Genomic DNA, 27,457 nt, shown 5'->3' on the forward strand with positions numbered 1-27,457 from the left:
TAAAATTGTTTTTGCCGTTTAATACTGATAACATAGTAATAACTCAGAAAGTATTAATGTATGTGGTGGTTGGTACAATTTACACATTGTGAAGAAAAGGAGGCGTATATTTATGCTGTGAAAATAAGGAAATTCTCCTTAATGGAGGTTGGATGTTCACTGAATGTTGAGATAAAGGGGTAATGGAAAGAGGAGAGGAAAGAGAAGACATTCCTGGGAAAGGGATGAAGTGGGAAGGAGGTGAACAATAGCCCAAATGAGGGGGAGTTGCAAATGATAGCACATCAGTAGCCAGATTGTCTGCCCTTCTTCAGACAGGAATGAAATGGAGCTGGTAAGAAGGTGGCACAGAAGCAAACCCATTGGCAACTGGAGTGATGTCGATGTCCTTTGGATCAACCACAGATTTCAGGGTAAATTTCTGTAAAATGTTCGTCAGGAATAAAAATAGTTCCATGCGGGCAAGGCCCTCTCCCACACAAATTCGTTTTCCTGAAAATAACAAACACAGAACGTAAATACTCCTTGGACAGTATGCTTCTGATTGGCACAAAAAGAATAAAGAATACATAGTAACCATTTGAGGAATGGTTGACATGGATGGATGGATGGATGGACGGATGGATGGACGGAAGGCAAGATAGCTGGAATGATGGTTAGATAGACAGATGGACAAAAGATGGACTCACACATTATCCACCTTAATACCTTCTTTTAAAAGGCATTCTTCATGCAACAAATTTTTACTGAGTGTCAGCTCTATGCCAAGCATTTCATTAAGTATTCCTACTTTATAACTGCTATTTTGACATTTTGGGTTTCCATCAATCTCTTTCTAGAAACACACCCATGTTTGCTTGTGTTACCTGTTCCCAGTCTGATGTTCCATGATCTTCCTTGCATTCTTCACATTTTTTACTCTCAGTTCTAGCTACATCTACACTTCATTAATCTTCAGCATAACGTGCAGTTTCAAGATTTATTTGATATTGTTGATTTTGGCTAAGATGCACTTTACTTATACTTCTCTTAGAATCTAGGTCAAATTTCATTTCTTCCTTACAATCTTTGTGATCCCTTCAGGCAGTAGATTCTCACTCTCTAGGTTTCCTCAGTATCATATTCATGCTTCCAATGAAGCACAGACCACCTTGAATCATAATTCTCCATTTTTCTAGCCTGCTAAAATGTGAGTTCTCAAAAGGAGGTCTTAGTCCTTGTCATCATAATATGTACAATGTCAGATCCAAAAAGCAGGCATCAAAAGCCAAAGAATGAATCTGGCTTGTGGCAATACTTTGACCAGAAACTCAGCACACAGTTCAGGTACAGAGACCCCAATAACCAAAAGGGGAGACCTTAATTATAAGAAGATTAAGGTGTCTTGGAATCATTAAAGGGTAGTCTGTCACATTCCCAAGGTTTCCCTGACCCACAGTTACTAGGAGGACACTCTGAAATCCTTGAACTAGAGCAAATGTCTTGCTTCTATGGTCCATTACCTCTGTTAAAATGTCCTGCCTTTCTTCTTATCTTTTTCTGCGCCTTTTATGAGGCAGCTCAAATTTCCTTTCTTCTATTAGAAGAAAGGAATCACATAGTCCATTTTATGTCTCACTTTGTGTGTGCTATGAGAGAGCAGGAAGGAGGCAACTTCTTCCTCTCCTCGCCCCTCCAACAGCCTGTCCTTCCCTCTCTCACAGCACTAGTCCTACTGGATTATAATTATCTGTTTATTCATCTGCTTCACTTACTGGGGTGTGAGCCCTCTGGGTGACCATTCTGTGTTTGTGGATACTTGTATCCCCAGAGCTCAACCTAGGGGTGAGAGGCGCCACATAGAACATACTCAAAGTTGTGGAGTTAGATACCTTCCTTAGGGCAGATAAGGACAGTCTAGATGAGGTTAACCTGCTAGAAAAAGTTCTGTGTGGTAAAGTGATGTGCCTTGAGGTAGAACTCAATCAAACCATTCTCTAGCTTTCTTACTTTGGAAGAAGTAGTTCAGCTCTTTAAATCCCACTAATCTGGGCCAATAATGAGAAGTATCATGAGGTGTGAAGTGTATGGGCATTGGGAACTGGTGTTCTTGATCATGTACAAAAAGAAATTCTATGAACCCATCTATGAGAGTAGACACTGCAAGTTTAACAGATCCTGTGAAGGTGACCTGTCCCCTGAAGTACCAAAGGACACATTACCTGCTGAGAAAGCCATGAAGTAGTCACTCTTCTTAAAGTTGCCACTCTCATCTAGAAAGTGGCCAGGGTCAAACACCCTTGGGTTGGGGAATTCTTTATCATCATGCAGCACAGAAGTCAGAGATGTTAATATAGTTGTGCCCTGGAATGAACAGATGAGGATAAACTGAGTTATAAAGAAGTTATGGAGCTGGAAGAAATGCTAGAAAATACTTAGTCCAATCTTATGATATATAGATGAGGAGATTCAGGTGCAAAAAAGAGGAATGACATTTCCAGGCAGACATACCAAGCAATAAATAGTCCCGATTTTAAGGCCCATGGCAGTGATCTTACAAAAGTAGCCTCCTATTACATTTCAAGTACTGAGTGCTTGGGTACTTGAATGCCCTGCTTTCTGAACCCCACTTCTCTTCCTTATCATCACATTTAGACACTGGCATATGTACCCCTCTGCTGCTATGTCATCATTTCAGTTTTCACACATCTTATATGTGAGTTATGGTCTAAGGTGGCTGTCTATTTAGGCTCTTGAAATGTCCAGAGTTTCTATTCACAGGGAGTTTTAAAATAGAGGTCTGATCTAATTAGAAATTCTCTTCTGGAATAATGACAACAAGCACAGAAAGAATTTTGACTGTTTATCACTGACATGAAATTTATTTCTCTTCATTTAAAAATGTGGAGGAGCTCTTCTTTAAAGGTGAATCCCAGGGAAAAAAGGAAAAAGAAAAGGTAGAAGGAGTGATAAATTAGAAAAATTGTCACATTGCAACAGTAAAGGTCTTCAATTAATGCTGAAACTGTTGAGTGAATCATTTGGGAAGCTGGATATTCACAAGGTCTTAAAATACCGCGGTGCAGATTTTTATTAATTACATATGAAAAACAGAACCTCTGCAATGGAGAGATCTGGCAGACACCATTCTATTAAGTGGGGAACATGGCATCAACAATAATGAGATAAGTGATATTATTGGTTGGCCCCTGCCTCCTCAGTGTAATTCAATGGGACACACACGCTAACACTGTAGTTTTCCTGACAAAATAGTAACTACAATATAATCTGTAGAAGACAATCACACAGAACTAGACTGATGAACATTATATATGACAACTGGCCCGGACTCTTCAAAAAATGTCATTGTATTGAAAGGACAGTAACAAATAAAGGAAAGAGAACCATTCCTGATTACAGGAAACTAAAAGGATAAGAAAATTAAATTTTATGCTTCTTTCTTGATTGAAAACTAGATTTCAAAAGAAAAAACTATAAAGGATACTTTTTAAAATACTAGGAAATTTTAAATATAGGCTGTATATTAGATAATATTATTATACCAATGATAATTCCTTGAATGTGAATCGTTTTATTGTTATGTAGAAGAAAGTCCTTGTTTTTAGAAGATACATACTGAAGTATTGAGGTGTGAAATGTGATACATAGATATTTAGACATAAAAGTAGATATGTATATATTTCCATATATATAACACATATATGTATACATATGTTTTGAAATGTTATTGAGATTTTTTAAAAATTTAAATATAAAGTTGAGGGAAATTTCTTCCTCTTAATTTTATCATATATAAAGTCTATAATTTTGATTTTAAAAGTTTCCCCTTGTATGTTTTTACACAATTCATATGTAAAAATGTTTCTTTAAGATACAAAACTAGATATACTTTGAATAAATAGTGCTGGAATAATTGGGCATTCATTATAAAAAAGAAATGATGCATGATCATTACCTCACACTGTAGTTAAATTTAACTTGAAATGGATCACTGATCTAAATGTATGAGCTAAAAGTATAAAACTTTTAGAAAATGATATGAATAAATGTTTGGGAACTTGCGCTAGCAAATATTTTTTAGATAGGACAGAAAAACACAAATAATAAAAGAAATAAGTGATAAATTGGACTCCATTAAAATTAAAAACTACTGTTCTTTGAAAGATGATCGTAAGAAACTATCAGAAGGAGAAGCCACAGACTGGGAGTAAACATTGTGAAGCATATATCTGATAAAGGACTCATATTCAGAATATATAAAGGGATACAACAATTTAATAATAAAAAAAGGTCACAGAAAGTAGGCATACAATTTGAGCAGACACTTTAACAAAGAAGATACATGATGGCCAATAAGGACAAGAAAAGAAGCCATATATTTTTACTCATCAAGGAAACAGATGTTGAAACAAATGTGATATCACTACACAACCACTATAGGAGCCAAAATTTAAAAAGACTAACCATGGCAAGTGATGGAGAGTACGCTGAGCAAATGGAACTCTGATGCATTGCTGGTGGGAATGCAAAATGCCACAACCACATTAGAAAACAGTTTGTAAGTTTTGTATCAAGTTAAACACATGTGACAATCCCAATATTTAGGAATTTATTGAATAGAAATGAAAATATATGTCCATACAAATATCTGTATGCAAATGTTCATAGCGCTTTTATTCAAATAGCCAAAAACTGGAAACAACTAAAATATCCACCACTGGTGAATGGATCATCAATTTGTGGTATTCCACATAATAGAACACTACCCAGCAATAAAAGAGAATGAACTACATTTACATGCAAAAATAACAATGATTCTGATCACGATTTTCCTGGCTGGGAAATAAGAACTTCAAAACATGAAGGGGACATAATCTGGGCGCATGAAATACAAATAGCCTTTCTACAACTCAGAGGAAGTCATCCTCTCCCAAAAGGATGTTTTATCAGCTAACACAAAATTCTCTATAGGCAGACAATTTTACCTTCTGCTTCAGTCCATTAAATTTGAACATTTGTCTTCCCTTGAGGTATAAATAGACAATCGTATAAATGAAATCATTGGATCCTAATGTATTTCCATTTTTGGGATTGTTTGACATTTTAGAAAGGATCATGATGTATACTCTGTAGAATTTATGAAACTCCCAAAAGATTGTAGAGGAATCCCATATAATCAAACACATTAATATACTTTTTAGCAAAACATAAATATGCACACAAAGTAGGATAAGTAAGAATATATATGGTTCACTTCAGGCCAAGTGAGGTTTTGACCACCCAGTGAAACTGCACCAAACTTACAGTTTATTTATATTTTCCAGACTTTCAGTATTGCAAAGTTAAGAATGAGGGATTTCTAACTCTCTATTAGGAAAAGAATTTTAGATTCACACTATACAACACGGTAGCCACATGCCACACATGGTTCTTTATATTTAAATTGAATTAATTATTAAAAGCAAATGTAATTTAAAAATGTATCTCCTTAGTTGTGTTAATCACATTACAGGCACTCAGTAGGCATATGTGGCTAGTGGCTACTGTATTGGACAGCACACATATAGAACATTTCCATCACTGTAGAAAGTTCTTTTGGACAAGACTGTCTTAGATTAGTTGTCAGCAAACCATAGCCCAGGCAAACTCAGCCTGCCACTTGTTTTTATACAGCCCATTAACTAAGAATTTTAAAATTGAAAAAAAATCAAAAGAGGAATAATACTTGTGACAGGTAAGAATTACAAGAAATTTAAACATCATTGTCCATAAATATTGGAACACACAATCTTATTTCATTTATGCACGATCTATGACTGCTTTTGTATTACAATGGCAGAGTTAAGTAGTGGCGACAGAGACCCATTGCCCCAATATTTACTATCGAGCTCACTACAGAACATGTTTGCCAACTCCTATCTTAGACCACTATTTCCACCTAGCTCAATGGCTCTATTCCATGGTAGAAGAAATCATTTATCTGATTAGTAAGAGGATAGATGGAACCAGCCACTCAGTGCTGCATATTTCTATACTAGGCTGTTCCATGCAGAAGTGAATAGGCCATTCCCTTGGGCTCTGGGCTGTCTAGACTCAAAAGCCACTGGCACAATGTGATCTGCCACGCAGAAAAATTGATGGGTGTGCTCAGCAGATGCAATGCTCCCCTCAATCAGGTCCCCAAATCTGATGTAGTAGACTGGCAATCCCCATCTGATTCTTTAGCCTATTTCCAATTTAATTAGTAATAGGAGGAGAAACAACTTTTATTAATATTACCTTCGTGCCTCAAAATTAAAAAAGAAAAACCTTTGACTGGTAGCGTGTTTTTGTTGAAAAAACAATGGACTTGAAGTCCTAACCTTTGCATCAGATCTGTGACCCTCAGGGCAAGCCCCATTACTTCTTGGTAAAGTCCTCAATTCCCTCTTCCCCAGAAGATGGCGATATTGATTGCAACCTTACCAAGTTTACAGTTCTTTTTCCCTCATGGAAATAGAATTTTTGGTTATATTATTTCTTATTTAATTAGTCATATGTGTTGGCTTCAAGTGGAATGAAGTAGCTTGCAGCATAGCAACTATAAAATCTGGATAAATATAAAAACCATATGTTAGAAAGCGTTGGAAATCTCTTAAAACAAAAACTTTTCTCAAGATTCCAGAGATGAGAGAATCTCAGAGAGGTCAGCTGACACTTACAGTCAATTTTAGACTGTCTTCATTTCCAACTCTGAATGAGAGCAGGAAGCATTACATTATTCTGACTGCCTAGTCGAGGACAGAAGAACTCTTTCTAGTGGAAGATAAACATCTCTGAAATGCTCCATTTTTTCATATATAATATCTTTTATTTAACTAAAATTTATTTGGAATTCCAAAGAAACTACTGAGTGGACTGAGCAAGAAGAGTGGGAGGAGAAGGCAATAGAATAGACTCAAACTAGGGAACATTTCCCACCTCATTTTGTGAGGCCAGCATTACCTTGATATCAGAAATATGACAAGAAAATTTTGAAAAAGAAAAATTGCAGACCAATCTATCTTACGAATATAAGAATAGAAGCCCAGAACAAAATATAGCAAAACCAATTCAGCTGTGTGCTTATACTTACAGTATGTATATCGAGTGGAGAAAGAGAGGCCAAAATATATGACTACCAATAGATCCAGGGAATCCACCTGATAGAATTGTATACACATTCATGATGAAATATGACATACAAAAATAAGAGAAAGTGAACTCCTCTAATCTATAAAGACTATCTACCAAAATGTATATAATACCTCATTATCAATAGTGCAATGTTAAACTTTTATCACCTCCTGGAGATCAAAAATGAAACAAGGAGGTCCACTAAAATCACTCTCCCTCTCTCTCTCTCTCTTTTTTTTTTTTTGCTGAGGAAGATTTTCCCTGAGCTAACATCTGTTACCAATTTTCCTCTACTTTTTTGTAAGTGGGTCATCACCACAGCATGGCCACTGAAGAGTTGTGGAGGTCCATGCCTGGGATCCAAACTTGGGCCACTGAGGTGAAGCACACCAAACTTAACCACTAGGCCAAGGGGTCAGCCCTGCACCACTCTTTTGAACACTATTCTGGAAATTCTAGCCAATGCAATAATGCAATAAAGAAAAATTAAAATAATCAGTACTGGAAAATAAGAAATCAAACAAATGAACAAATAAAACTCATAGATACAGAGCACAGGTTGATGATTGTCAGAGGGGAGGGGCATTGGCAGGTGGGTGAATAAATAAGCCATGAGGATATAATGTACAGTGTGGTGACTATAGTCAATAATATTGTATTGCATATTTGAAAGTTGCTAAGAGAGTAAATCTTAAAATTTCTCATCACAAGAAAAATAAATTTTTGTTAACTTTGTATGGTGACAGATGGTAACTAGACTTATCTTGGTGATGATTTTACAGTGTAACAAATGTTGAATCATCATGTCGTACACTTGAAACTAATATAATGTTGCATATCAATTACACTTCAATAAAAAAGAAACAAAATAAACATTAACCCACACAACAGAATTGTGTACATTGTAACTGCAAATGAATCTACACACAAATTATTAGCAATTATTAGTAATTTAGCAAAGTTCCTACTTAAAAGGTCATCAAAATAATGAAATTAATTATATTTCCGTATACCAGATGGAAAGAAATGGAGAGGCATTTTTTAAATTATACAATTGATAATTGCATCAAAAATATTAATTCCTAGGAAAAAACTAACAAAAGATGTGCAAGCCATTGAACTGAAAGAAAACATTATTGAAAAAATAAAGCTCAAATAATTTGGAAATAATGCCATATTAATGAATTCAAAGATTCAACACATGAATTCTTTTCAAGATGCCAATTCTTTTCAAAATGATCTGTAGATTTAATGTCACCCTGATAAGAGCCCAGAAGAATGTTTTGGGAAACTAACAAACTGATACTAAAATTTATTTGGAAATGTGAACAGCTATGAGTAGTCAATAAATCTCGAAGAAGCAGAAGAAATGGGGAAGGCTTACCCTGTCAGCTATCAAGACCTCTTATAAAGCTTTATAGCCCAAATTGGATACAAACCAAAGTACTTCAAGCTGCCAAATGTATGATTTTTGCATTTCTCCCATGTTGTATTGGTAGAAGACTGGAACCATATTGCGAATATGGGAACTTCAAGAGTGTTGAGGTCAATATAAACAAGAAACAAATCTTACCTTAGGGATGAGGTAATTTCTGAACTTAATATCTTGTGTCACTGCATGAGGCACGTTGGTGGGGATGATGTCAATGTATCTCTGGATCTCGTGCACCACAGCATCCGTGTAGGGCATGTGGCTCCTGTCCTGCATGCAGGGGCTTCGGTGTCTGCCAATCACACGGTCAATCTCTTCCTGGACTTTCACTGATAAGACACAAGTAAGACAGATGGAAAAGAAGTAAAACAGCACATTTGCCACAGCAATTTGGGGTTATATTAAGAATTATGAAGATGTCCCAACATCATTATAAATGTAAGTTATATACCGAGAAGTACACCAAGACTTAGAGAATTATTCTATTGTAGATACATATAACTCTCCTACACACTAGGCATTAGATATATCTATACATACCTATACAGCATCATTAAGGATAATTAATACAAATAGAAATGATGAAATTTTTCAAAATATGAGGTTATCACATTGTTAACTCAAGAAATTATTGTCTCTGCAGAAAGAAAAACAGGAATAAATATTAATTTATTTCAAAGTAATACACGATGTTTAAAAATTAAATTCTAGTAATGGATCTATATGGATGTAAGTCTTTGTGTGTGTGTTTGCATGTGTATGTATGCAACTTGCAATGGTATCCGTTTCAACTTCACAGTCCCTAGATGCAGCCTCTGAATCATTCTTACAGTTTCTTCTGAAATTAAATATATATATTTCTAAATAATGACTATTTCTGTTTCTATTTATTCATTTACCCAATTTTAGGCAATATTTAATGAAGTCCTGGTAGGAGAGATGGGGATTTACATCTCTATCTCCACTCCATACAAAATACTCATGAAGAGATACACACACACACACACACACACACACACTTCCCTTAACTCCACTTTCACCTGTATATTTTGATTATATCAATACACATTATTTACATCATTACAATCACATAAGTATTGTTCACTGGTAAGATAACCATGATTATTTTTCTTTTTGCATATTTTAAACTTATTTTTGAACAATTTATACAATTCTTAAATTTCTAGTTGCCTATTTAGAACTATTTTCAAATGTTCAGGCAGATGTTTCAAACTCCTAGTAATAATTTTCCAAATGCTCAAACCTCAGACGATCAATCACTTCTCATTTTTTCTAACTTCCCTCATATCTGCCTCATCTACTTATCACAATCTAAGCTGGTTGTTTTGAAGACCTGGGCCCAAGTACCCTCCCTGAAATTTCATTCTCCTACAGGAGGTCTTCTGATTTCTGTAGCCCATGACCATGTCTGACTTGGTTTCAAATATTTGGATGGAGTATATCCTCCAGGATCTTTCTGAGAAAGTGGAGAGAGGAAGAAAAGACTTTTGGTAAATATGAACATCTGAAAATATAATTTTTCTATTAATACACAAGATGATAGTTGATCTTGAGAATTCTGATACCATTCCGATTCCTAATCTTTTATACATATGACTTGATTTATCTCTGAAAGGTTTATGATTTTGACTTTACCCTGGTGTTCTGAAATTTCATGACCCTGTATCTTGGGTTGTGTGCTTGTATTTCATTTACTCTGCTGGACACTTGGAGAGAATATTCTGTCTCGATAGTGGAATATGTAGGTCTTTCCTTTGGAAAACCTCTCTTTCCTGTGAGAGGAAAACAGTTACCTTCTCGAAAAATCTGTAGAGAGAAACTGGACAATTGTACAAACCTGTAGATGTTGCAGAGGGGGCCTCCTGCCTTCTGCCTCATTCTCCCCTAACTTATTAGACACTTGGTACTTCCAAATAGTGACAATTGTGGGGATTTGGGGGACACAAATTAGCCTTTCCACGTTGATAAATCTTCTTCTGACATTTAAGTTACAACTTCATTCTCTCTGCTGAGGCAATTATCACCCTCCTTTCTGCTTTCTGTGTTTCATAAATTTGTTGACCGCTTCTTGGCTGCTTCCTGTACTCTTCTTCTCCAACGTCAAAGGACTAATTAATTCTCATTTGTAATTACTTAATAATCATTTTAATGAGATCCTGACACAAGAAAAGGTAGTGTATACTTCTAATCTGCTATGCACAACTGGAACTTCTTTGAGATAAATTTGTAAAATAAAATGTTCGTAAAAGATAAAATTATTTACTCCCCCAAAGTCTTATTTTTGTGAATCCAGCTTCTTGGAAACAGACTTCTGGAATAATAAAATTGCCTTAGGCATGTCTTCTGCCTAAATAACAACATCTTTCTTATGATTTAACCTTTAGAATACTTCTCAGGCTGTAGAAATTTTCCTAGGCTACCTCACTAAATTTCTAGAATTTCCACTTATGCTTCTATAAAAAGAGTTTCCATCTTCCCTACCCCAGCATTAGAACACTGTATTTTCAGAATGAGGAAAGATTTCTGCACAAACATACCTACCATTCAAAGTGGCCTCTTCTAAAGAAAACCAGTATGCAATGTTAGGCCAATTCATGATAGCTGTTGCCCGATACAAATCACCTCCCAATGGAATCCAGACACTGAACCAAATATTTTTTGCTTTTCTACTACCCACACCGTCCTTCACTTCTCTCAGTCATCAACCCCTGTTTTGCAAAGTTGTCTCATTTTTATCCCCTCATTAAGTTTGGACAAATTACAACTAGTGGCACAGAAATTTCAATAATGTAGCTTCTCTAAAAGAAATAAGATGCAGTACACTACAGTGTCTTGCCAGATTTCTATTCTTGCTGTTCATCATGTGTAGTCATACCTGTGACCTCTGGGTACTTTATCAGAAGCAGGATTGCATATCTCAAGGTGGTGCTCGTTGTCTCTGATCCAGCAGAAAATAAATCAAATGCAGAAATTATCAAATTTTCAATAGTAAATTCAGACTGTTGATTGTCCTTTTCCTAGGAATGATTTAGTGCAATTATTTGACAAATTAGTTTGCCACATATTTAATTACAACGGATACAAAATAACTTAGATTGCTATAAAGTAAAGCCATCATCGAAACTGAACATTGCAGTATTAGAAAAAGTACTGTATGGTATGGTAGATTGCAGAATAGTGGACCCAATCTTCATTTCCTACTCCTTTACTCCTTGCTTGCCTAAAAATTCCATTATTTTTGCAGTTAGGTGGGCCGTGCAATATATTTTTTGCAAATGGGATTAAACAAAAGCTTTTTGATGCCACTTTTCTTTCCTTCTTCTTACTCAAAATGCCGATGTGAAAGTTGAGAGGAGGCAGACAGCAGTATTTAAGCATGCAGATGTAGGCCTATGTACTAAGTATGATGAAGGAAAATGAAAGGTGGCTGAGTCTGTGATGTTTCAGAGCTACTGTACTAACCCTAGACTGGTCCACCATAAGACTCATTGTATGTAAGATAAATCAATGAACTATTTGCTTAAGACATTGTTAATTGGGTTTTCTCTTATTTGTAAGCAAACATGATTTTAATTGAGAGAAATGGGTAAATTAGGGCCATATCATAGAAGATACAATAAACCTAAACCAAGAGTCTTCAATTCTCTTTCTTTAACAGGAACAAGTGACCTGTGGCATGTCTAATATTACGTAGGCAACAAAATTAAGACAGACTTAACCCTCTCAACAGGTGTACTTCCTAGACATGGACAGTCATCTCCCACTTTAGCATTGGTTTTTCACAGGTTTCTAAGCTTGTCAAATTAAAATTACTTTAAACTCAGTAAGAAGAGCAGGGTACTCATAAACCAATATTAATATTTTATCTGTTGATGTGAATTTGAATATTTAGTGGCTACATGCACATATCCAATCAATGTTAAGCTACACTATATAAAGTAATGCTGAAAGAAATCAAAGAAGACCTGAATGAAAAGAAACAAATTCCATGTCATGAATCAAAACACTCAATATTATTAAGGTGACAGTACTAGAGTAATGCCACAAAGATGGCAGATTAGGAAGTTCCAGGAATGACTACCTCCACAGAAACAACAATTGACCTGGTATGAACTCTCCGAAGCAACTATTTTGGGACTCTGCAGTCTAGCTGAACACTTACAGCATCCAGGGGAGTGCTTGCTGAGAAAGAAGTTGATAAATTTTCATTTCAGTTCTTATATTTTTCAGTTCTGAACGATTCTTTATTAAATTTTCTGTCTTTTTGTTGAAGCTCTCACTGTGTTCAACCATTCTTCTCCTGAGTTCAGTGATCATTCTTATGACCATTACTTTGAACTCTATGTTAGGTAGATTGCTTATCTCCATTGTATTTAGTTCTTTTTCTGATATTTTATCTTGTTCTTTCATTTTGCTCATATTTTTCTGTCTCCTCATTTTACCTAAATCTCTGTTTGTTTCTATGTATCACCTACATCAGCTACCTCTCCCAGTCTCAAAGGACTGACATTATGGAGTAGATTTCCTGTGGGACCCAGAAGAGCAGTCTTCCCTGGCTACCTGAGCCAGGCACTCAAGAAGCATCCCTACTGTGCGTGAGCCCTCCTGTTGCAACCAGGCCATAACTGTGGAATGTTGGTGGTCAGGGCTGGCTTTCAGCCTGCTGTAGGTTGCAGTCACAATCACTCTGGTGCATTTGTAGGTGAGGCAGGACCCTGGTCCAACTTCCAATTGCATCCACACCTGCTGCAGCACATTGTTGGGTGGGGCTGGCCCAAGGTCTGCTACTAGGTGCATCTGTGACTGCTTTGGCACATTGGTTGATGGGGCTAGTCCATGGCTGTCTGCTCAGTGTGTCTGTGAGTGCTGTGACACATTGGCAGGCATGAGTGGCTCCTTGTCTGTCTGGGAGATGTGCCCATGACTGCTGAAGTAATTTGGCTGGTGGGTTTTCAGTGGGGTGCACCCACAGGCACTAGCAGTTTAGTGGGAGAATTCAAAAATGGCACCTACCAACGCTGGTATTAGCAAGGTAGACTGAGATCACAAAAATGGCTCCTGTTAGTGTATCAGTCCCCGGAGGGAGTCTTGACTCATTTGTGACTCTCTGGCTAATGCTTTAAAGTCAATAAATGAGCCTCCTTTACCCATGTTCTATGCATTTTTCAAACTAGTGTTTTTGTGCTGGTTTCTGGGTTGAGTGAATCTGTGACCAGAAACCAGGCAAGGAAAGGGTTACTGAAAATATGATCCATAACTAAACATAATCTGTCAAATATTTTCCAGACAAGGAGGAAACAAAATGTGCTATTTCAGAAGATGGTGTCCTCGTTTTTGCAGATTTTGCCATCTTACAGCAAAACTGACATGGTTGCAGCAGGACCCCTGCAAATTTCTCCAGCTCTAAAAAGCATGTTGCATTGAACTTGTTGTGTAATGGCCTGCACACACAGCCTGATTTGGCTCAGATGTTACACACTTATAACATATCCTCTGCACTCTGGTGTATAAAATTTCCAACTGCACTAAACTCAGTGGTGGTCGGGGGGTGGGGGGGGAGTTGCATGGGGCCCTGCTTTGGCAGCTATCCCCAGTGTTCTCCATTGCTTCTGCAAGCAATAAACCTGTTTTTTCTTCACCCACTTCAGCCTTGGTTCTGCTTTTTGGCTCCACAGTCACCAAGAGACGAGCCAATTGAGTTCAGTTACAAATCTGCACACAATCACTTTAAGAGCACGTTTTCCATTTCCTATAGTATAATACTCTTCCTAGGCATAATCCCCACTGATTTTCAAAGCCCATGTTTGGGGGGCTTGTCTCTCTTGCGCAGGATCTAAAGGTTGTGGTGACTGATGTGGAGCTCAAATCCCTTGCTCCTTGGGGAAACATTTCATACCTTTGAGATCTCTCCCCAGTGTGGATTGCTGTGGCTGTGGTGTGGTTCTTCTTCGGTGAGCCCATGACTCTGTCTCTTTTACTTGTCTTGATGCTGCCCTTTTATCATTTTTTGTGGAGGCTCTGTTCATCCAATCTTCAGGTCCCTTTCAGAGGGAGTTATTCCAAATGGAGTTGTAGATTTGCTGTCTGTGGGAAGAGGCGAGCTCAAGATCTTCCTATGCTGCCATCTTGAACCACCTCCCATATACATAATCAATTTAAAGTAGATTGTAGACCTACATGACACAGCTAAAACTATAATACTGTTAGAAGGAAACATAGGCATAAATCTTTGTGACCTTGTATTAGGTAATTTTTCTTCATATGACACCAAAAGCACAAGCAACAAAAGAAAAAACAGATAAAGTGCACTTCATCAAAATTACAAAATTCTTCTTCAAATGACAAAATCGAGAAATAAAAAGATAATCCACAGAATGGATAAAATATTGGTAAAATATCGGATAAGGGATTTCTATCTAGAATACATAAGAAACCTTACAACTCAATAATAAATAAAAACAAATAACCTGAGAACAAATGGGCAAATAATCTGAAGAGACATGACTCTAAAGGATACATGTGAATGGCTAATAAAACCATGAAAAGATGCTCAACAGAATCAACCATCAGGAAAATGCAAATCAAAATTACAATGAAAGACAATTTCACACCCATTAGGATTGCTATAATAAAAACTATAGATATTAACAAGTCTTGATGTGGATATGGAGAAATTGGAACTCATACACTGCTAATTTGAATGTTAAATGGTACAGCTGCATTTTGTCTGTGTTTTCTTCTCGGAGTTTTACAGTTTTGCCTTTTCCATTTAGATTTTTGATACAGCCACAGTTCCTCAAAAGGTTAAAATAGAGTTACAATATGACCCAGCATTTCCACTCCTAGATAGATATCCAAGAGAAATAAAAACAGACATCCATACAAAAACTTGGACACAAATGCTTATAGAAGCATTATTCATAATAGCCAAAAAATGGAAAAATTGAAATGTCATCAATTCATGAATGAAGAAATAAAATGTCATATACACATACAATGGAATATTATTCATCCAAAAAAGGAATGAAGTTCTGATACAAGCTACAATGATAATAAACCTTGGAAACATGCTAAGTGAAAGTGATGCTTTCAGTTACGCTTTGTGAAAAAAGCCAGTCACAAAAGTCCACAGATTGTAAATTCAACTTACATAAAATATGCAGAATAGGTAGATATACAGAGACAGAAGGTAGATTAGTGGTTGCACAGGGCTGGTATGTGTGGGAAAAAAATGGGGAATGACTGCTAAAGAGTATGGAGTTTCTTTTGAGAGTGATGAAAACGTGATGAAATTGATTGTGATGATGGTTTCAGAACTCTGTGAAAATACTAAAAAACATTAAATTGTGCACTTCAAGTTGGCAAGTGCAATGACATGTGAATGATAACTTAATATAGCTGTTACCAAAATAAATTAATCAGGACCTTAATTACATTGTGAGGCCAGAGAAACAATATTGTTTAAAAAATAGTATTCAGGAAATAACCACTTGAAATAGAGAGATCAGAGGTCTTGGAGCTCTCCCTGACCTGAGATTAATGAAGAGGCTTCACAGCATCAAGGAAACCTCAATAATTGTGTATAAAATATGGTGAACTCATGTAGGTGCATTATTCTCGAAAAGTGTCCAAACATTTAATCAGATTCTCAAATTGACAGGACTCCAAAAAGAATAAGAATCATTGCTCTAACAGAAGAGAAGGCACAGGAAAAGTAGTTTGCTTTTTCCTTCTTTCAGTTTCTTCAAATCGTTTCATCTTCCCACTTTCTTACGTCTAGAACATATGATTTGCACGTCTAGCTCAAATTCTAGGAGTAATTCTTTGAATATCACCCCCTTCAGCATCTTTGACTTGCTTCACATCTTGCGCTAATAATTGATTTTTCATATCTTCCCAGTGCTACAAAGTGGTTGAATAAAATAATAGTGGCCTCAGGGGAAAGAGTTTTCTTCTCTAAAGTTAGCTTTTTTCAGATTATTCTGGAGTCTACTTCACCAGACATAAACGAGACCTTGTGCCAACACAAGGGTTTTCATGGTATCTATATCACCTTTTTTACTCAGTTTTTCAACTTGATCCTATCACTATTTAAATTCACCATTCAAATACTCCCTTTTTTGTCTGAACTTCCCATATGGGACATTTGGTCTCATCCCTGAAATTTCCTACACAAGCCCCTGTAATTTGGCTCCAATCCTTCCCTCTCTACTGAAACTACTCTCTATAGAACTCCTCTGACATAAAGTCTAATCAAATCCAAGCACTTCCCAGGAGTAGCATTCTTTATTTCCTAATATTATCTGTTCCATATTTTTTCTAAAATGTTGCTTCTGCTTTGACTTCTGTGACACAGCCTAGTTGATTCTCTTCTTAGATCTCTGAGAATATAAGATGGACAAACTTGATTTTATTTCAGATTCCTCTGCACTTCTACGGCCTAGAGTGCCAACAAGTCTAAGTTTAAAGAGATGAAAAATCTCCTTGAGACAGTCCTTGAGCTCCATTCTCATCATACAGATCTCTCTACAGGATAATTTTTCCTAATAATTGTCTGAATTCCATTCTTGTTTTGACTCATACTTCTTCCTGAAAAAATCAAAATTATCCATGCCAGAATTCATGTTTACACATTACTTGACAACATCAACTTTGAACTCTTTATCTATCCAAATTCATTTCCGATTACACTCAGTTAGGCTTCCCTTTTTCATCTACCTAATCTTTTTGCTAACACACACATCTGAACTTCTGCATACACCATTCAACCCACCTGCAATTCCCTACTTTGTCCCTCATTGAAAACATTTCAAGATCTACTCAAACCTCAGAATATTCAGGAAGCCCACCTTGGTCAAATCTTTCCTTCTCCCTCTTCCATATACTGAGTGCAAATGATCATTTCCATCTTCATTTTACGGCTCAACATTTTGTATTTTGTAACTTTTTGTAACCGTATCCGTTTCACCTGAGTGTGCATCCTGTCCTTCCTCAAGTATATTATTAGCACCTAAGAACAGGGTCAATGCATTCTAGTCATTTAACAATTCAATTTTAAATTTTCTCTGATGCTTAGTGCAGTGCTTCTGAAGCATTTCTTGCCTGACCATGTAAACATCCCTCGTAACTACAGCATTAATTAATGAACCACAAAATGTACAAGGAATAAAATAATTGAGCTGTGTTAACATTTTACCTGTTCCATTTTGATCAGGAAATGATCAATGAAGTCCCGAGGATTGTTAATGTCTAGAGATTCTTGGTGTTCTTTTACTTTCTCCAAAAGATAATTTTTTATATAAGCAAAATTTTTAAGTAAATCATTATGACTTCCTGGGAAATAATCCATAAAAATAGGGAAAGTATTGCAGACCTGAAAGAGAAAAAAAATACTTTTTAAATAAAAAACACTTAATGATGACATGTATGTCATATGCAAATACAAGTTAGAAATTGTTATTACAAAAATGAAAAAATATGGTGTGTACCTTTCACTGTACATATAAAGTAATTCTCTATACTTACAAAGATTTCAGGGAGAGAACCATGTCCAGAGCATACAGATGATAATCATTTCCTACATTCATACATCATTTTAAAAAATAAAAAACATATTTATATCAAATTTCTCATCTTTTACATCAATTCTTTCCTCCAGCCTGGAAATATAAAGTGGCATGAATTGCTATGATTCACATTTTGTAGATGGGAACAGAGGTTGAGGGAGTTTGAGTAACCTGATAGAGAACATAGGCTACTGTCTGCTGTTTCTCATTTGCCTCAAGCAGTCTCACAAACAGAATCAATACTTTAGAATGGAGAAGGTCTTGAAAATACCATGATATCTGAGTGAGCATTTTATGGAGAAAATAACTGTGCACAAGAGCAGTTAAGTAACTTCTCTAAGATCACACAATTATCTTTCAGGCATAATACAGACATGCCAGGCCAGCATAAGGTGAAATTGTGTTTATTTAGGGTTCATACACAATAAAACCCAATCATGTTTTCATTTCTAATGCAGTTACCTTGTCAGCTAGGATCCGAACTGAGGCATCTGACATTCCCTCTCTGTTCAAAGTTTCTTGGCAGCATCTGTGCTCCCAAACATTCCGCCTCCTTGATATCCTAAATGAGCATATTTCTGCCAAGCAATGTGATGAGGATGTCTCTAAGTGTTGATTGGAGGGCAATCCTAGTGGGTAATGGAAGCTTTTCAGCAAGGGTTTGGATGTCCGTTGAATGCTAATGCTATACTTTTTGGACACCTACATCATTTATGGAAAATGGGCTTTGAAATTTAGTGGAAAAACCACTGGACAGGGAGCAAATGGACCTGAATTCAAGATCGGTATTTGGGCACTCATTTTCTTGTGTAAAAAATAAAGGTCTTGGGCATCTTTTCCAGAATTTTACTCCATGCCACTAAGCAATGAGCAGGACTGTGGTATTCAAACATTATCTTCACAGTTTGGTCCATATAGAATTTTGGACTTGTCAGAGAAAAGAGTATCAATGGTTTCTCAGAAAGAAAGAATCTTGGTCTTACCTGCACCCATGGAGAGCTCAGAATCTTGACATTTTCATTCAATAGTTCCAACAAGTTAAGGAAATTCTGATCTGTATAATCAAAACGATTCTGGAAAATAATGGAGCAGATCACATTGCAGGGAGCGCAGCCCAAGATAAAAGTGGGATTGCAAGGTGAGGCTGAAGAATTGGAAACATTTAAAAAATAACATTAAAATATACATATAAAAGTATTTGTCTTTGAGATAACAGAGAAAAGTAATTTTAGGAACTTTAAAGCAATATCTACCTAGATATTACCTCAATAGTAAAAATTCACCACACATAAAATTAAGAGATCACTTTTACAATAAACTAGAGTTGACCATTATATCCTGGCTAGTTTAACAATAGTTTTTCCCATACTTTATTCACATCCATCATCTTGTTTTTATACCATTCTAACCCAAGATACCTCCTATTTTGGAGGGATATATATAGACCACATTTAAAGAGGCCACTTTTTAAAACACTGAACAATTTATCAGTGCAGAATCACTTCTATCTTCAAAGTCTGTAAACAATTAAGGACTGATATAGGGAAAAATCATTAGAGATTTCTAACTTTTTATATTCAATGAATAATTGAAAGAACTATTTGTAAAATAGTATAAGGGAAAATTAAAGAGATAGAGATTATGGGTGAATTCGTGTATTTGAAGGAACAAGTGTGAAAAAGGAGAGTGTATAAATGCTTTCTAGGAAAAAAACCTAACATATATAAACAATAATAATCTCAAGAAACAAGAAAAATCACAAATAAACAATCTTACACTATACCTAAAAAACCTAGAAAAAGAACAAACAAAGCCCAAAGTCAGAAGAAGGAGGGGAAGATTAAAAATCAGAGCTGAAATAAATGAAATAGAGATAAAAAAAAACAACAAAAAGGCTCAAGGAAACTAAAAGAGGTAGTGACATCTTCTTGAGAAGATAAAAAAAACCCTGACAAACCCTTAGTCAGACTCACTAAGAAAAAAAGAAAGAAGAATGAAATAAAGAAAATCAGAAATGAGAGAGGAGAAATTACAATGGACACCCAAGAAATACTAAGGATTATAAGAAAATACTATGAAAAGCTATACACCAACAAAGTGGATAATCTAGATGAAATGGATAAATTCTTAAAGTCACACAACCTCCCAAAACTGAATCAAGAAGAAATAGAGAATCTGAATAGACCAATCACAAGCAAAGAGATCGAAACAGTAAGCAAAAACTTCCCAGAGAACAAAATCCCTGGGCCAGACATCTTTGCAGGTGAAATCTACCAAACGTTCAAAGAAGACTTAATACCTATACCTCTCAAACTCTTCCAAAAGACTGAAGAGGAAGAGAAGCTTCCTAACTCATTCTAAGAGGCCCACATTACCCTGATACCAAAACCTGACAAGGACAATACACTCAAACAAAATTACAGGCAAAAATCACTGATGAACATAGATATAAAAATCCTCAACAAAATATTAGCAAATCAAAAACAACAATACATTAAAAGGATCATACAGCATGATCACGTGGGATTTATTCCAGATGTTGAACCAGCTGGGATGGTTCAACATCTGCACATTAATCAATGTGATAAGCCACATTAACCAAATGAAGAGTTAAAATCACATCATCGTCTCGACAGATGCAGAGAAAGCATTTCACAAGATCCAACATCCATTTATGATAAAAAACTCTTAATAAAATGGGTATAGAAGGAAGTAATCTCAACACAATAATGGCTATAGATGTCAAACCCACAGCCAACATCATGCTCAATGATGAAAAACTGAAAGCTAGTTCCCTGAGAACAGGAACAAGATAAGGATACCCACTCTATCCACTCTCATTCAACATAGTACTGGAAGTTGTAACCAGAGAGATTAGGCAAGAAAAAAAAAGGATCCAGGTGGGAAAGGAAGAAGTAAAACTGTCACAATTTGCAGATGACATGATTTTATATATAGAAAATCCTGAAGAATCCACCAAAAAAGTATTAGAAATAATGAACAAATAGAGTAAAATTTCAGGGTACAAAATCAACATACATATCAGCTGCATTTCTATACACTAATAACAAACTAATAGAAAGAGAAATCAAGAATACAATCCCATTTATAATTGCAACAAAAAGAATAAAATACCTAGGAATAAATTTAACCAAGGAGGTGAAAGTCCTATACACTGAAGACTATAAGACATTATTAAATGAAATCCAAGAAGACATAAAGAAATGGAAAGATATTCCATGCTCATGGATTGGAAGAATAAACATAATTAAAATATCCATATTACGTAAAGCAATCTACAGATTCATTGCAATCCCAATCAGAATCCCAATGACATTCTTCACGGAAATAAAACAAAGAATCTTAAAATTTATATGGAACAAAAAAGACCCTGAATATCCAAAGCAATCCTGAGAATAAAGAACAAAGTTGGAGGTATCACACTCCCTAAATTCAAATTATACTACAGCTATAGGGATCAAAACAATATGGTACTGGTACAAAAACAGACAGAGAGATCAGTGGAACAGAACTGAAAGTCCAGAAATAAAACCACACATCTATGGACAGCTAATCTTCAACATAAGGGCCATGAACATCCAATGGAGAAAGGCAATGGTGTTGGGAAAACTGGATGGGCATGTGCAAAAGAATGAAAGTAGACCATTATCTTACACCATATACAAAAATTAACTCAAAATGAATTAAAGACTTGAATGTCAGACGTGAAACCATAAAACTCCTAGAAGAAAATATAGACAGTACACTCTTTGACATCAGGCTTAGGATATCTGTTTGAATGCCACATCTACTCAGTCAAGGGAAACAAAAGAAAAAATAAACAGATGGGACAACATCAGATTAAAAATCTCCTGCACAGCAAAGGAAACCATCAACAAAATTAAAAAGACACCACAGTAACTGGGAGAAAATATGTGCAAATCATATATGCGACAAGGGCTTAATTTCCAAAACCTATAAAGAACTCATACAACCCAACAACAACAAAAATGAACAACCCGATCAAAAAATGGCAAAGGATATGAACAGACATTTTTCCAAAGAAGATATACAAAACATGAATGTGTAAACGTATATGCATCCCTATGTCCATTGCCTCATTTTTCACAACAGCCAAGAACTAGAAACAACCCTAGTGCCCATCAAAGGATGAATGGAGGATAAGCAGATGTAGGGTACATATATATACATATATATATATATATATATATATATGTATATGTATATATATACACACAAACAATGATATATTACTGAGCTATAAAAAAAGAAGCCATTTGCAACAATATGAATGGACCCTGAGGGTATTAGGTGAAGTAAAATAAATCAGATGGAGAAAATCAAATACTGTATGATCTCGATCATAAGTAGAATATAACAACAACAACAAACAAACACATAGATACAGAAATTAGATTGGTTGTTACCAGAGAGAAAGGGGGGAGGGCAGAGGGCAAAATGGCTGACAAGGCACATGTGTATAGTCATGGATGATAATTAGTTTTGGGTGTCGAAGATGATGTAGTCTACACAGAAATTGAAATATAATCATGCACACTAGAAATTTATATAATGTTATAAACCAATGTTACCTCAATAAAAAAAAGTCAGCCAAATTAAAAATAAAATAAAATTCCTTAATCAAAAAAAAAAGAATGGTCATGGAAAACAACACAATTTCACTATTAAGGAATAATTTGAGTAAACATTTTACATCATAGCATTATTTGATCATTAGTAATTACTAGAATGGATATCATGTGAAACAAATGGGAAATTTTCAATACTTTTATTGAGTATATTAAAAACATATAGTTTCTTGCATCATTATATTTGCTTTCCTTAAAAGAACTTTATAAAATGCAGATATGTTTTGTATGGTCAAAGCACGCTGAATAAAGTACATAAAATTCTTAAAAAAATATGTATCTATATATATATACAGATGGCCAACAGGCACATGAAAAGGTGTTCAACATCACTAATTATTAGGGAAAAGCAAATCAAAACCACAATAAGCTATCACATCACACCTGTCAGAATAGCTATTATTAAAAAGACAAGAAATAACAAGTGGTGGAGAGGATGTGGAGAAAAGGGAAGCCTCATACTGCTCATGGGAATGCAAACTTGTGCAGCCACTATGGAAAACAGTATGGAGATTTCTCAAAAAATTAAAAATAGAAATGCCATATGATCCAGCTATCCCACTACTGGGTATTTATCCAAAGAATATGAAATCGACAACTCAAAGAGATTTATGCATCCCTCTGTTCATTGTAGCATCATTCACAATAGCCAAGGTGTGGAAGCAACTCAAGTGACCATCGATGGATGAATGGATAAAGAAGATGTGGTGTATATAAACAATGGAATACTACTCAGGAATGAAAAAAGACCAAATTGTGCCATTTACGACAACATGGATGGACCTGGAGGACATTATGCTAAGCAGAATAAATCAGACAGAGAAAGACAAACACCATATGATTTCACTCGTATATGAAAGATAAACAAGCAAACACATAGATAAGGAGGACAGATTAGTGGTTAACAGAGGGAAAAGGGGTGAAGGGAGGGTGAAAGGGGTAAAGGGGCAGGTATATGTGGTGATAGATAACAGCTAGACTATTGGTGGTGAACACTTTGCAGCCTACACAGAAATTGAAATATAATAACATATACCTGAAATTTATACAATGTTATAAACCAATAAGGCCAAATAAAATAGTTAAAAAATAATAACAAAGTAGATCTATTTGTCTAAAATAAAAGCAATATGAGATATTTTTATTTCAAACTGAATCTCAGGTAAGGCAAACAAAAGAGCTTGAATCGATAAATGGAGCCCTTTTATTTCTTTAATTCATGTGCAGAACACAAAAATAATTTCTATATTAGGAAGTAGAGTCCACCATCTCCAATCAGTCCCCAAATTTAATTTATTTTGGCAAAACTGCCCTGTTGGACCTCTGGGATATTATTCTGCATATTCATCAACAGAATAGTATATTTTAATACATTTTAAAATTTGACCATCATTTCGTCAATTCTATCATTTTATAGGTAAAGAAATTAAAGTAGAGGAAAGGTCTTCTTTTTGGTGGAGATTAATAAAGTGAAGTTGTAATCATATGGTCAAAAAACTTCATGTGTAAAAAGCTCCTGAATTCACTTCTACACATTGAATTAAAGAGGACTTGAATCACAAATGATGTGAAGAAACAATAGGGCATTGAATAACAGGAAACCTACTGAGTTTTCTGTTTCTATGACAGGCTCCTTCAAACATTCCAGGGTTCTGAACTTTCAAAAAAGGTTTTATTTTAGCTAAGGAGGTGGAGGGTTATTTAAAACACCTAGAAGATGTGTGTGTGAGGGAGAGAGATTCACAGGTAAAATCTGATTTGCAGCCTTTCCTTTCACTTCATTTCACAGATAAATTTTAAAACAGGGAAATTTGGAATCCAAGCAGAAAATCAGAGTCAATCGTGAAAAGCACTTCATAGGTTAGTAGAGCTGGCACTGAAAGGTAAATAATTACCAATTAATTTTAATCCAAAACCCAATAAGATGGGGAAAAATAAGCAAAACTGGGAACAGAGCCAATTAGAGTTAGAGAGAGGGATTAATAATAGTTGAAGTCTAGTTAAATAAATCCTTATGCTTGTTGGTATTCTTGCATTTTGCAGAATTTTGCTGTAGCATACATATTCATAAAATATGTAACTCAATATCGTAAGTATTGGGTAATACAAAATAATTCAAGTTGATAGTTTTTAAATCATGCTTTGTTTACAGGAAAATTATAATTGATGAGAATTGCATAAAGATATGCCAAAACAATTAAAACTATATATTAAATTATAGACCATATATAGCATAATTACTGGTGGAAACTGTAGGCAGGGACATTGGAAAACCCTCAGACTTGACAGGGAGGATGACCCTGCAAATACAATCCAATTAAATGAGAACATGTGTCAGTTGGTTCAGCAACATAAGGGTGTGAATGGTTATTCACTTTTCACAAGTGTTCTCTGGTGAGATGTTCTGGAATAGGTAACCCACAATTATGCTACGGGAAAGAAAATGCTCTTTAACTTTTAAACGATGAGACTCAAAACCTTCTACTTTTACGATATAATGCTTTGGAAATAAAAGAACAAATTGGGACAGAATAGGATTAAATGACCTTTTATACCCACACTGTATGCACAATCATTGGTGTACGCACTCAACAAGCAGACATACACAAAAGGTCCCTCTTCCGCCTGAGGGCTGGTAGCCACAACCCATAATGAACTATTTTGCCGCCCCTGAAATACTTTCAAAGACATGATTAAAGAGAGTAGTTTATGGTCAGAGTCACAGAGTATAGAATCACTCACCATTGGTTTTTCTCAATTCCTCCACAAGGCAGCGGGCTTCCTCTTGAACACAGTCTTCAATGCTCCTCTTTCCCAACCCAAAATTCCTCAGGGTCATGAGGGAAAAGCGCCGCATCTCCTTCCATCTCTTCCCGTTGCTGAGTACTATTCCTATCAGAGGAGAAACAGAAATGGGAAGGCAGGTTCTTGCCAAGGAAGAGGATGCTGACACTTGGCAGCCTCCTGGATGGGACAAGCTCAGATGAGGAGATGTTTAAGTCTGTAAAGTCTTTTCTATCTTCTCATCCCTTTTACCAGTGCTGAACTTGCACACAACCATACACACACCTACCATATTTTCTATTAGCTCTTTCAGCCACTGGGAAAGTGCCTCTTCCAGAAAACTCCTCTCCCAGATCAATCAGGGCTTCCTTCACTGCTTCATATCCATGCAGCACCACAGTGGGCTTCATGCCAAAATATAGGGTGAACACAGGGCCATAAACTTTTGAGAGCTGGGAAATGGAAAGATAATGTAAATATTAGGAAAAGATGTCACAAATTGGTCTACATTTTATACATGATATTATCATCATATATTCTATATGTTTATTCTATCATCACAGCTTTAAATATTTCTGAATTTTATTCCTAAGCATGTTGATTATTACAGCTGCCACATATGGAAGACCTATGCTGTGCCATGATCTGGGCAATTGGTATACAGATTACATAATCCTCACATCAACACATTCGGCAAGTTTATTTGCCCTGTTTCACAAAGAAAGAAACTGAAGTAAGAGAAATACAAATTCTTTTGCAGTGTACATTGCTAATAAATAGAAGAACCAAATTTGAACTTATGTTTTGTCAACATCTGATGCTCGAGCAATTTATCAGTCCCCAATGCCTCCCACCTTTGGAACAACATGCAGTTGATTACTTCAGGATCACCTGTGGAACTCTTCCCATGGGAAGAATTCTGATTTAGTAGCCCTGTAATGAATATTACAAATCTATATTTTAAAAAATGAGCCCAGATGATTCTAACACCTAATTCAGTTTGAAACAAGTGGGATTACTAACACAGAAGGAGAGCAAGCCATCACAGAGGCAGTGCCAGAACATACATCATCTCATGGAAGAACAATTTCTTTTCTCCTGAAGCATTCATAGGGTATAGACAGCAGCTGTGTGCAGAATCCAAAACGATTCTATTACTACCCAATGGATTCTGAATGATTATTTCTTTCACTCAATTTTGCTGGTTCTGAGCCCTTAGCTATTTCTTGAAATTAGACATAATTTCCTTCTTTAGAGAAGTTTAATTTTCACAACTAATCTGAACAAAATTCATAGCTCATAAAGAAGATAACTTCATGAATAAAATCTCTAATCTTTTTTGCCTTCAGGCAGAAAATCACAGCAAATGATTATGAAACAAATAAAAGCAGCAGCACTCCAGACTTTTGCCACTTTATTATTTTGTTCCTATCTTATATGACTTAAATGTGTCTCTTCTTCCAAAATGCATTACTTCATACAACTATGTGACATTGACAAACTAAAAAAAGCAAGGAAAACATTGAAATGCACAGTGAGTATTTTCTGTATAATGATCTATTTTAATCATTTGCCATCAGGAATATATTTTATTGAAAAGTAAAGATTAATTTACTTACCTTTGCAAGACACAAAAGATACTTACATTGATTAAGGTTTTGCTGATGTCCTTAACGTCTATCTGCAGGATATTTCCAATAACAGGGAGAGGAGTGGGACCAGGCGGGAGCTTCCCTTTCCTGGAGCTCTGTTTCCAGAGTGAAAGGAGGAGCAAACAGGACAGAGAGAGCACCAGCACCACAATCAGATCCATTGTCTCTTCTTGCTCA

The 27,457-nt window shown here is 35.7% G+C and overlaps 1 protein-coding gene across 4 annotated transcripts; it reads right to left on the reverse strand.

Annotated features, from left to right (window-relative positions):
• LOC124236067 (cytochrome P450 2C19-like) lies at positions 1–27,457 on the reverse strand. 4 transcript variants are annotated; one of them, XR_006887640.1, is made up of 11 exons: positions 27,274–27,457; positions 25,918–26,080; positions 25,587–25,736; positions 19,158–19,318; positions 17,805–17,981; positions 11,484–11,625; positions 8,729–8,916; positions 7,115–7,181; positions 6,466–6,589; positions 4,465–4,514; positions 2,280–2,343 (listed from the first exon to the last, which is right to left on the reverse strand). XR_006887640.1 is itself a non-coding variant. In XM_046654723.1 (9 exons), exons 1-9 carry the CDS (start codon positions 27,439–27,441, stop codon positions 311–313), a joined length of 1,473 nt encoding a protein of 490 aa, XP_046510679.1. In that variant the 5' UTR covers positions 27,442–27,457; the 3' UTR covers positions 1–310. The 4 variants fall into 4 exon arrangements, 3 of the variants coding, with proteins under 3 accessions (XP_046510679.1, XP_046510681.1, XP_046510680.1); XM_046654723.1 differs by lacking the exons at positions 4,465–4,514; positions 6,466–6,589; positions 7,115–7,181 and adding an exon at positions 1–492 and having other exon boundaries at positions 2,202–2,343; XM_046654725.1 differs by lacking the exons at positions 6,466–6,589; positions 7,115–7,181 and having other exon boundaries at positions 2,204–2,343.

Source organism: Equus quagga, chromosome 2 (assembly GCF_021613505.1).
Source record: "Equus quagga isolate Etosha38 chromosome 2, UCLA_HA_Equagga_1.0, whole genome shotgun sequence".
NCBI classification, from domain to species: Eukaryota; Metazoa; Chordata; class Mammalia; order Perissodactyla; family Equidae; genus Equus; species Equus quagga.